The sequence below is a fragment of the Talpa europaea genome (genome assembly GCF_964194135.1).
Source record: "Talpa europaea genome assembly, chromosome: 3".
Taxonomy (NCBI): domain Eukaryota; kingdom Metazoa; phylum Chordata; class Mammalia; order Eulipotyphla; family Talpidae; genus Talpa; species Talpa europaea.
In genome coordinates this window covers 144,084,814-144,095,188 of record NC_140069.1, presented here as the reverse complement: position 1 = coordinate 144,095,188, position 10,375 = coordinate 144,084,814, and the positions used below count along the sequence as shown (strand labels likewise).

The window sequence follows — 10,375 nt, the reverse complement described above, 5'->3', positions numbered from 1 at the left end:
CCTCCACCCCGTGAGCACTTATAAAAGAGCTGACTACTAAGAATTCTGGAAAACAAGGTTTTTTATTTGTAGCATTAGCCACACCTGGCAGCACAGGACAGGTGGGAGCGTGTGGGCAGCTCAGCCCAGCCCTGCCCACCGCCCAGAGGGTCAGGGCCTTCTCCTGCAATCAGCAAGCAGAGCTCCAGACTGCTGGGGGCCAGCCGAGAACAGGGGTGCAGCAGTGACAGCAGCCGCCCCCTCAGATGGACACCTGGAGGAGGTCGGTGGGTGGTCTCTGCAGGGCGGTGGGGGCTGGAAAGCCGGGGCAGGGGCAGGAACTCTGCCTCCCTCACCGGGGTTGGGACCCGGATCAGGGCCCTTAGGAGCCTGGGGTGGGGTTTGGAATGGAGGGAGGGGCTGGACATTCAAAAATAACTGAGGGGGCGGGACAGGTGGAGGGGCAGAGCGGGTGGTGCGCTACTAGGACCGCTGTGCAGAGAGCCATCCTCGCTCAGGCCTGGGCTCTGGCCCCGTGGCACTTCCGGCACAGCACGTGACCATCCAGCGGGAAGCAGCCATTGTCATCTGCCTCAATAGACAGCGGCTTCCCGCAATCCTAGGAGGAGAGACAAAAGCACTGGCGGGCAGTTCCCCCTGTACCCCACAACCCCTCATCTTTAGGGAGGCCTGTGCTTCAGCGTTCCACCACCACACCCTCCGCCCCCTCCCACCCTTCCTGTCCTCTCCTGCTTCTATTATGCATTGTCACTCTGTCCTGCAGAAAGCTGGGTAAAGCTGCTTTAACAGTGCCCCCCCAAAAAAGGATGGAGAGCACCCCTATCTCCATTCTCATTGTGCTTCCCACCACAAAATGCAACACCCTTCTTCTCATGGGCCAGTTCCCTTTCTTGGTTTATCAGTAGCTCAAAATGACCCTCCAGAAACCCACACCCCAATGTCCTGCAGTAACAGAAGCATCTGAGCTGGTGGGCATGGTGGGCACCTGCCACCGGGTCCCGAGAAGCAGCCCCTCCTGCCTCGAGGCGCCAGGGCCAGCCCACCTCACACTTGTAGCACTTCATGTGGAAGTTCTTGTCCAGGGCGACCACTCGCACCGTTTCCTCGCGGCCAGGCTCTGGCATGATGGGCTCTGAGCAGACAGAGCACCTGGGGGCATACTGCCTGCGGGGGGCAGAAGGCCAGGGACAGAAATTAGTGAGGGACCATGGGCACCCCCCACGAGGAAAATGACTACCAGAGAGGCTGGGTCACATCTCCAGGTGGAGGAAGGCAGCAGAAAGGCCTGAGCCCAGGCAGCCACGGTGGCCCCTAGGAAGGGGTGTGGTCTGGCCCCCCTCACCCTCCCAGAGCCCCATCTGCCCAGGAGCCCGGACCACTAGGTCCTGACCTCCCCCCGCCCCTGCACTGCCCGTAGAAGGATCACACAGAGGCCGCCCCCCTTGAGCTCCCTTCCCTGGACCCCTGGTCCTGGCCCTAACCCTCCCCACCCCAAGGGTGCCCCTGCCTGACGGCCGGGCGTGGGATCCTAGGCCCCAGGTGGAATCCTAAAAACGTTCACCATCGGGGTGGGAGCCAGACCCTGCTCCGCCCTGCGGGCCTGAGAAAGCAGCCGTCGTGTAAACACTGCTTCCCAGGGGAAACCTGCGTTCCAAACATCTGACCTCCAAAGAACTCTGAGATCGCAGCCCGGGTGTGCAATGACGTCACTCTGCACACGTTGCTGGACACAGGCCCACACCCCAAAAGAAGCCTTGGGGTGCCCAGGGCCAGAGGGCCACCAGCCCACACCCCAAAAGAAGCCTTGGGGTGCCCAGGGCCAGAGGGCAGCGAGCTTCCCAGGCCTAAGCCTTTGTACAGCTGAGTCCCGATGAACTGGTCTGTTCCCTGCACACAGGCTGTATAGGACAGGGGAGCTTGGAGCAGTCTGAGGGTCAGGGATGGCCTCCTAACAATCAGGGCGGGAGCCCAGCGAGGAGCCTAGAAGGTGTCTGAGTTGGGGGAGCCCTCACTTGTGGTAGTCGGGGACGCAGTGGGGCCGGTTGGCCTGATCCACGATGAAGGAGGTGCCTTCCAGGGGGCAGGCGCACACCACGCAGGTGAAGCACTGAGGGTGGTAGGCCTTGCCCGTGGCCCGCAGCATGCGCTCCGTGATGGGCTGCCCACAGGTGTTGCACTTCTCCAGGGTGTCCTGAGGAGGGAGCCGCAGGTGGTGGGTCCGGGGCTAGTCCCCAGCAGCCGGCCGCCTGCTAGTCGCCCCCACTCCCCACGGAGCCCCACCCCGACTCACGGTATAGCAGCCCTCACAGTAGGGCGCCCCCTCCAGGCTGTAGAACTGCTGTCCCTGGAGCTGCCGCTGACACTGGTGGCAGGTGAAGCAGCCGATGTGGAACAGCTGGCCCAGGGCGCGCACCGCAGGCTGTGCCCGCGCCAGGGGCTGGTGGCAGCTGCCACAGGACTCTGGGGGGCCGAAGAAGAGAGAGGTCACAGAGGAGGAAGGACGTGAGCAGGAAGAGGGCAGCTGGCTTGGCTCCAGCGGTGGAGGTGAGGGGGGGGGCTCACCATTGGGGGTCACGGTCTGCCTCTGAGGGTGCTCCATGTCCTGCATCAGCTGCTGGGTCAGCTGCTCCAGCTCCTCCACCTCCTTCAGAGTCAGAGGTCCTGGCGCCCCGGAGGAGCGCACCTGAAACCCCAACACAGTGTCATGCTCTCCCCAAGGTCACCCCTCCTCCAGGCCTCCCCAGCCAGCCTCCCCGCCTTGCAATAAGGACTAACTCCCGCCTGCTTCCCAAATGCTCAGGACTGACCCCAAAGCTTCTATCTCCTGCCCCACCCCCAGCACAACCCAAATGAAGGGGTGGGGGATAGGTGGTCCTCCTACCCCCCCCTTTGCTCAAACCCCCCTGAGCAGTCACAGACAGGCGAGAATGACAAGCGAACAGAGGTCAGAGGTCACACACACAGCAGCTCAGGTCACTGAAGCACTGACCACGCCAGGCCCCGCGCCACCTCCACAGAGCATGCTTGGGCATCACCCCCCGCAAGGGTTGGCACGCAGTGGGGCACGCACCCACACCTACCGTCCCACCTGCTGCTGAGCAGACTCTGTCAGCGTGAGGACAACACAGGTGGGAATCACAGGTTAAACCCCAGAGCTGTCTGCAGGCCCCAGCCCCCAGCTCCCCACAGAGGTGCCGGGTCCCCCCAGGAGCCCTGGCAACCTGACCCGGTGCCATCCCCACTGGGCCTCTGGGCTGGCCTGCTCCCTAGACCCACTTCTACTATTTAGGGGACTGGCGGATCTGCACCAGCACGCCCAGGAGACACTCCCACAGCAGCGCTGGTTGGCTTCTCCATTACTGGGTAAGTCCCCCCCAGTACCAAGGTCACAGCATGTTCCACCTCCCCAGGCCTCCTTCCCACAATGCCTGGAACCTCAAGGCCTCTCAACTGCCTCCTCCCAGGGCCACCATTCCCTCAGCCCTGGATCCATCCAGCTCACACCCCCCGGGGCTGCACCCAGAACAGCATCCACTGGAAGCCCAGGGCCAGAGGCCCCAGGCTCAGCCTGACCGTCTCCCCTAAACCCCTCCTGCCAGGTAAGCGTCACCTTTTCCCTCGCCCCATCCTCCCTGCCTGATATCCTGGGGACAGAAGGGGACCCAGTGAGCCCTTGCTCTCTGCCGTCACTTCACATCCCTGCTCTATTCTTTGCATGTATGAACAACACACACACCAGCTCCCAGGGTCTCCACCATCCTGGACACGCTCAGTTCGGCCTCCCTCTCTGCCCACCGCCTGGAAGTCACACTCACGTCACGGCGACTTCACAGCCGCGGCAAGCATCCCACGCGGCCCTCCAGCTCCTCAGCCCCAGCGCTGCTGCCTGTGTCCTTCCTCCACCTCAGTCACCTTCCTCCAGGGGACACCGTGGGCCCGAGGTAGCTGTCTCTACCTCACCACCTTTCCTCTCCTCCCATCACACCACCAGATGAACCTGCTCAGGGCTTCCGGTCTTCCCCCGCACCCCATGGGTCCACCCCACGTGTGTGGAGGGCCGAGGCCTGCCGAGCTGGCCTCCCCCGCCCTCCAACCCCCCAGCCCAAGCCTGGCCCCTTGACAACTCATATCCACTAGCCTCAGGGTCACTCTTACCCCCCTAGGCCACCAGGGTTTATCTGACCCAGTCTCAACCCCGGGTCACACCACCACTGGCTTCCTGTTTCCTTCTCCAAGCTGCACAAAGTAGGTGTCGAGATCACAGCACAGTGCAGCCCGAGCCTCCAGCAGGCTCCAGCTCTGCGACTTGGCTCCTGCGATTCCCGGTCGCCTTCCCCACAGCAGCTGTTCCAAACCTTTCCATTGCCTGAGCCCCCAACTGCTTCGCCCCCTCACACTCACTGATGACCTCACCTCCTCCGTGACTGAGAAGATGGAAGCCCGCCAGCCCTAGCTCCCTCGTCACCCCTCTCCCCAGAAAATGCTGTGGAGACTGTCCTTGCTTGTGGGGATGCCCCTGGGGGTGGGGGTATCACTTCACTCAGGCCTCAGCAACCCCTTCTCCGTCACACACTACAGTCTTCCTCCTCTGAAGTGAAACACACACACACACACACACACACACACACACACACAGCCCCCCTCAGCCCGCATCTCCCTGCCAACCCTGGAGAGCAGGCTACTCTGGCAACTCCATCCTCTCGCCACCACTCACTCCACAACCCCACCACAGGGCACAAAAAGGCCACCCCACGACCATCTATGACTCCCTGATAGCCAAATCTCTGACCTCATTTTAATCTTCATCCTTGACCCCCTGGCTGAAGGGCTCAGCCATCGCATCCTCCTCAAGATCCCCACCCTGCCTGTCTCTCCCGTCCCCCCTTCTCTGGCCCTCTTTGTGGGGGTCTGGTCACTGGACGCATCACCCCACATCCCCAGCTCCTCCTGTGTCAGCAGACCCCCGCCGCCTCGCCAGCCCGTCGGGCCCGGCGACCACACGGGCGCACACGTCCCGGCAGGCCCTCTCGGGCACCTGGCCCTCCATTTCTAGCTGAATGACACGTCCAGCTGAAAGCAAGTCCTCCTGGAAGCAGTTGCTCAACACGCCAACAGCTGAACCCCTCCTTTTCCCGTCCAAACCATTTCCCCTTCTGGACTTCTCTATTTTGTCAGCAATTCCCCAACACACCAGGCATTTTCCCTACTCCTCCCCCGCCCTCTTCCAACTGCTTATCGGTTACTGTGGCCTGGAGGCGCTTCCTTTTTAACAGCTCTCCTACCTGGGCCTCATTTTTCGTCTCCACTACTAGTCACCCAGGAGGCAACCCCCACACATCAATGACCTCCTGCTCCAGCCACACCTCTGCTGGAAAAACTTGCCCCAAAGCAGAGCTGTCACAGGCCTTCCTGCAAAGCCATCACCAACGACCCCCCACCACCATGTCCAACCCCCTCTGGCCCCCTCATCTGTCATTTCCCCACTGCAGCCTCTACTTTCTATTCTCCCAACACCCCAGTGTATTTGCACCCTTGAGTTTCGCTCATGGTCTCCCCATCTGATCCTGTCTGGATTCTTAGGTCCCACCCATCCTTGAAGGCACACCAAGCAGGAGGCCTCACCCAGATTGCCCATGCAGACTCCCTGTTGGGATTCTGCGGAGCTCATGGGCACCAGGCCTGTCTGCTCACAGCACCCGCCCGCACACACACAGCCACCTCTGGGTTAACCCTAAGGCTGTCTTCACTAGACCAGGTTCTGGGTTCCTCCAGGCAGGAGGGATCAGCTCCTGATGAGGCAGACGAGATGACTTTTCTATTTTGAGCATTTCTGTGCCAGATCCAGACTCCTGCACTTTCTGTGCCTTAACTCACTTGACCTTCACAGCCACCACAGTGCTATTTCAAAGAGGGGGCAACTTACTCCAAGTTCACCTAACTCACGTAGGCTCATCAAGGCCCAGAATTCTATCCCAGGCCCCTGGAGTCCCTCAGACCTCCCTGGATCCCTGCCCTCCCGCACACACAGCACCCAGCCTGACACTCAGCGGCAAAGCTGGCTCAGCCAGTGTTTACCGAACTTCCAGGCTTATCACCAGACAGGCCCCTCCGGCAGTGAGGAGGGGACAGATTAACTCAAGAATCCAAGAATTGGGCAGGACCTAGGTGGGGTGGAGGGTGAGCTCACCCTGCCCCTTTAACATCCTGGGGCGGGGAGAGAGGAAAGGTGCACAGAACCCCCCCCCCCAATTTAAAGCCTGGCCACCCCCACTCAGGCCCACCCAGCCCAGCCCTACCAAGCCCTCCTCCCAAGAGTTTTCTCCGACCTTTGTCTGCTAGTGTGACCAGAGAGGTGGAAAACTCCTACCTCACCTCAAACCTTGCCCACCCCACCCTCCCGGGGAGTCACCCTCATTCCTTAGTTCCTGACTGAGTCCCACCTGGCCCTGCCACCCCCCCTCACCTGGTTTTGGTTTTGGTTTTGAGCTGGCGGCGGGGGCACTGGGTGCTGCTTCTCCTGCACTCGGGGCTTCTCCCTCTGCTGGGCATAGGTGAAGCTGGGGGGCTGAGGGGAGCCTGTGCCAGTGGACGAGGGAACTTCAGGGGGCCCTGCCTTCTGAGTGGGCTGTGAGCTGGCTCCACCAGGGCTGAACTTGGAAGCCACAGGAGTAAACTTGGGAGTCACTGGAGAGAACTTCGGGGCTGGAGCCGGGGCTGGAGCTGGGGCTGGGGGACCTCGAGGCTGGACATTAGCCAAAGACACAGGCTGGGCCGGGGGCTGGGGCTGCACGTGGAGCTGGACCTGAGGCTTGGCCTGGGGCTTGACCTGGGACTGAGGCTGCACAGGGAACTGGGTGTGGCTCTGAGGCTGGGCCTGAGCCTGGGGCACAGGCTGCGAGCTGGACGGGGACTTCCAGGGAGGCAGGGGTGCAGTGCCCGCCGCGGCAGGCTTAGTGCTGGACTTGGCAGCGAGCGGAGTGGCGACTGGCGGGGGCACATATCCAGAGGACACCTGCGAGGGGAGGCAGAGGGGAGAGACGGGCGTTAGACCTGGAAGGTGTCCTGCCCTGCGTGTCCTATTCTCCTGTCCCTTACCCGGGCTTTGAAGGGGTCATTCCTGGTCATGTCATCCAACAGCGAGGACAGAGAGTCGATCTCCAAATCAATACTGCTCACCTTCTCCCTGGGCTGGAGGGTCAGGAGTCAGAGGGCCCACGCCATCCTCGCTCACACCCCACCCTCAGCAGCAGGGGGTGCAGGGCGGGCGAGAGTAAAGGGCCCCGCGCTCCTTCCTCAGGTGATGTCCTGGGGCAGCTGCGCCCAGCACCCGGCTCCATACCTGTGGTGGGAGCGGTAGGGGCGGCTCAGCCCCACCTTCCTCCTCCAGCGGGGGCGGCGGGGAGGGGAAGATGTCCTCCTCCAGCGGCGCGGGGGGGAAAGGCTCCTCGATCGGGGGAGGGGGCGGCGGGAAGGCGCCTCCCAGCGCGCCCTCCGCGTCCTCGCCATCCCCAAGGACGGGCGGCGGCGGCAAGGGGAAGTCTGCGGCATGGAGGAGAGAGGGGGGCAGTCATGGGGGGCCCTCTGCGGCTCCCCTCCTTCTCCAGCTCTTACCCCTGACCCAAGAAACTCCCTCGGGGGGCCCCGGGCGTGGGGGGCCGCAGGACACCCCGGGAGCCGCAGGTCAGGCGCGCGCCCGGGGCACGGCCCAGGCCGGGGCCGCCCCGGGTGACCCCTCGGAAAGCGGCCCCGGGGGGCAGAGTCGCGCCCCGCGCTCCCGCCTCCCACCCCCGGCGGGCCTGGCACCGCCCCAGGAGCCCTGGCTCCCCGCCACGACTCCGCGATGAGGTAAGAACATCTGGTCGGGACGGGGTGGCTGCGCCCAGCCCCCTCCGCCAGCGGCCACCTCTCCAGACACCCCCACAGCCCCGGAGCCCGCGGGGGCCCGGCCCGCGCGCCGGCCGCATACCTTCGGGGGGCGGCGGGGGGACCTCGCCCACCCGCCCCATCTGTGCGCGCTGCGCCCCGGCGGCCGCGGGGGGCTCGCCGTCCCCGGGCCGGAACGGGTTCACTTTGGGCTTGGGGGCCACCACCGGGCCGAACTTCTTCTGCGGGGCGTAAAAGGCCGGCGCCGACACCGAGACGGAGATCGCGGGGGGCGGGCGGGGGGCCGCCATGGCCGGGCCGGGCTGCGGGGGGCGGGGGCGGGTTACGCCGGGCGCGGAGCGGGGCCGAGGCCCCCCGGGCGCCCCGCGCCCTCCCCCGGGCGGCTCCCCGCGCTCACCGCGGGCCGGAGCGAGCGCGCGCGTCGGGGCCGGGGCGCCGGGTCCTGGCTCTGCGCGTCCCGGGCCGGGCGCGTCCCGCCGGCGGGGCGGGGCGGGGCGGGGGCCGGGGTGGGGGGCGGGGGCCGGGGCGGGGGCCGGGCGGGCGGAGCGCGCGCCCAGACCATACAAGGAGCGGCCCGGAGAGGGGGCGGGGAGAGCCGGCGGGCGCGCGGGCAGGAAACTCCCCCAGGAGGGGCCCGGCCCGGACCCCGGCCCGCGCCCCCCGCCCCCCCGGCCCCCCGGCCGCCGCCCCGGCCCGGCCCGGACCACCCCTCCGCCAGCACAGGCCTCTGATGTCATTTCCTGACTCCCCTCCCCCCGACCCGCGGGGGCCCGAGGTCTGACTCACCCGCCCCACTCCGGCTGCACCCGCGGGGACCGGGTGGGTGCCCGGAGGCGCCCGAGCCGCCCCCGCCAGCCGCCGCCCGGCCGGCCCCTCCCCGCCCGCCCCCCGCGCCCCCCGCGCCCCGGCGGCTCCCCACCCCCTCGCCGCCGGCTCCGCGCCCCAGAACCCCCAGGTCAGCCCGCACCGGACGGAACTGGGCGCGGGGGTGCTGGGCTCGGCGAGGGGGGCTTGCTCCCTGCCAGCCCGCCCAGCCCGCGGCCCGGGGTGGGGGTCACAACGAACCTTAAGGGTCCTTGGGGGAGACTAGCTGCAAATCCTGGGCAGCCTCGCAGGTTTCTAGGAATTGGCAGCGCGGACGCCCGGCTGCGGAGTCCGGCGTTGCGGGAGGGAAGCTGGGCCTGCCCCCCGCCCCCGGGGGCGGAGATAGGGAGCTGGAGGCGGGGCGCGGGCGGGGGCTGCGGGGACTCGCCACCCCGGAGGACCGACGTGGACGCCCGCGACACGCCTTGGACAGGTCACCGCTGCCCCGAGGTCCAGCCCTCCTCGGGCCCCCGGGCAGCCCTGCGCCCTGGGGGAGTCCGGGACCGCGCTCGGTGGAGCCCCCCACCGGCCCGGCCGGATTCCTGGGCCTTGCGCTGGCCCCCGGCTAGGGGAAGCGGCTGGAACGGGGCTCTTCCTTTTTTTTTGTTTGTCCCCTTTTTTTAATCGACCCTGGAAACTTACCAAATTGTCGCCTGAATTCGTCCACACTCACTACCTCCGAGCTGTGGAGTCGGGTGGCCTTAAGCCCAGCTCACCACCCAGCACCAGCCTGTCCTGTGCTGCTGGCCTGCAGAGCTGTGGCCAGTCTGTGCACACCCTACTGGGCAGCGCCAGCCTCTGTCCCTCCAAAGGCTACTCACTCCCGCCAAGGAGCATCAGGCCCCTGTCTGTGGAGATCATGCAGTCTCACCCCTTAAATATACCTTGAGAAAGTCTCTGGGAGCTTAAATGTGCCCCCCCTGGTGCCGGCTTAACCCAGTTAGCAGCAGGGACAGACTGCAAGGGAATGTTTAGACCTGCTGTCTCCAGAGCCCATTCCCTGCAGCCTGATGGCAGGGGGCCAGCACAGAAGAACAGAGAGAGGTCAGGGGGAAGGCCCCAGCCTGAGTCCCGGGTCTCCTCATTCTCCCCAGGTGTTGGGGGGTGATGACCCCTATTCCACCTACCTTATTGCAGTATATGGGGAAATCAATGCAACCACGTTTCTGAAAGTGCTATGACGTGAGTGAATACTCGATGTTATTACTCGAGTCCCACTTCTGTCCAGAATGGAGATTCAAGCCAGTTAACAAGTTTCCCGCTACGTTCCCTCTGGGTTGCGGGCAGACGTCTCTGGACTTTGGTAGAGGCATTAGCCTCTCACTCTCCTCCCTTCAACTTAAAGACTTAATTAGACCTAAGTCTACTTCTGCTTCTCCTTCGCAGGCTCCACAGATCTTGCTTTTCTCTAGCAACTTATTGTCTTTGTCACCCGTATTTCTCATAGCCACAAACGTGTGGCCATGTGTGTATTAAACAGTGCAGTGCAAACCTTCTCTGACACGTAGAAGCTGGTCCTGGGCCTGTCCCTGTGAAGAGCTTCGAGAAATTTGATACTGAATTTCCTGTGCATGTTAGAGATTGTATTTTGGGCTTTACAGACCAAAAGAATCACTGCCAGTCCTTC

General features: G+C 64.4%; 1 protein-coding gene across 2 annotated transcripts; it reads right to left on the bottom strand.

Moving 5' to 3' along the window:
• Positions 1-43: 43 nt before the first annotated feature.
• ZYX (zyxin) lies at positions 44-8,174 on the bottom strand (the record flags this gene model as incomplete). Of its 2 annotated transcripts, XM_084229514.1 has the most annotated exons (9): positions 44-598; positions 1,044-1,164; positions 2,013-2,191; positions 2,291-2,460; positions 2,563-2,683; positions 6,464-7,012; positions 7,096-7,188; positions 7,340-7,539; positions 7,967-8,174. In XM_084229514.1, the coding sequence occupies 9 exons, from the start codon at positions 8,172-8,174 to the stop codon at positions 494-496; spliced, it is 1,746 nt and encodes a 581-aa protein (XP_084085640.1). In that variant the 3' UTR covers positions 44-493. The 2 variants fall into 2 exon arrangements, with proteins under 2 accessions (XP_084085640.1, XP_084085641.1); XM_084229515.1 differs by lacking the exon at positions 7,096-7,188.
• Between the last annotated feature and the right edge of the window lie 2,201 nt (positions 8,175-10,375).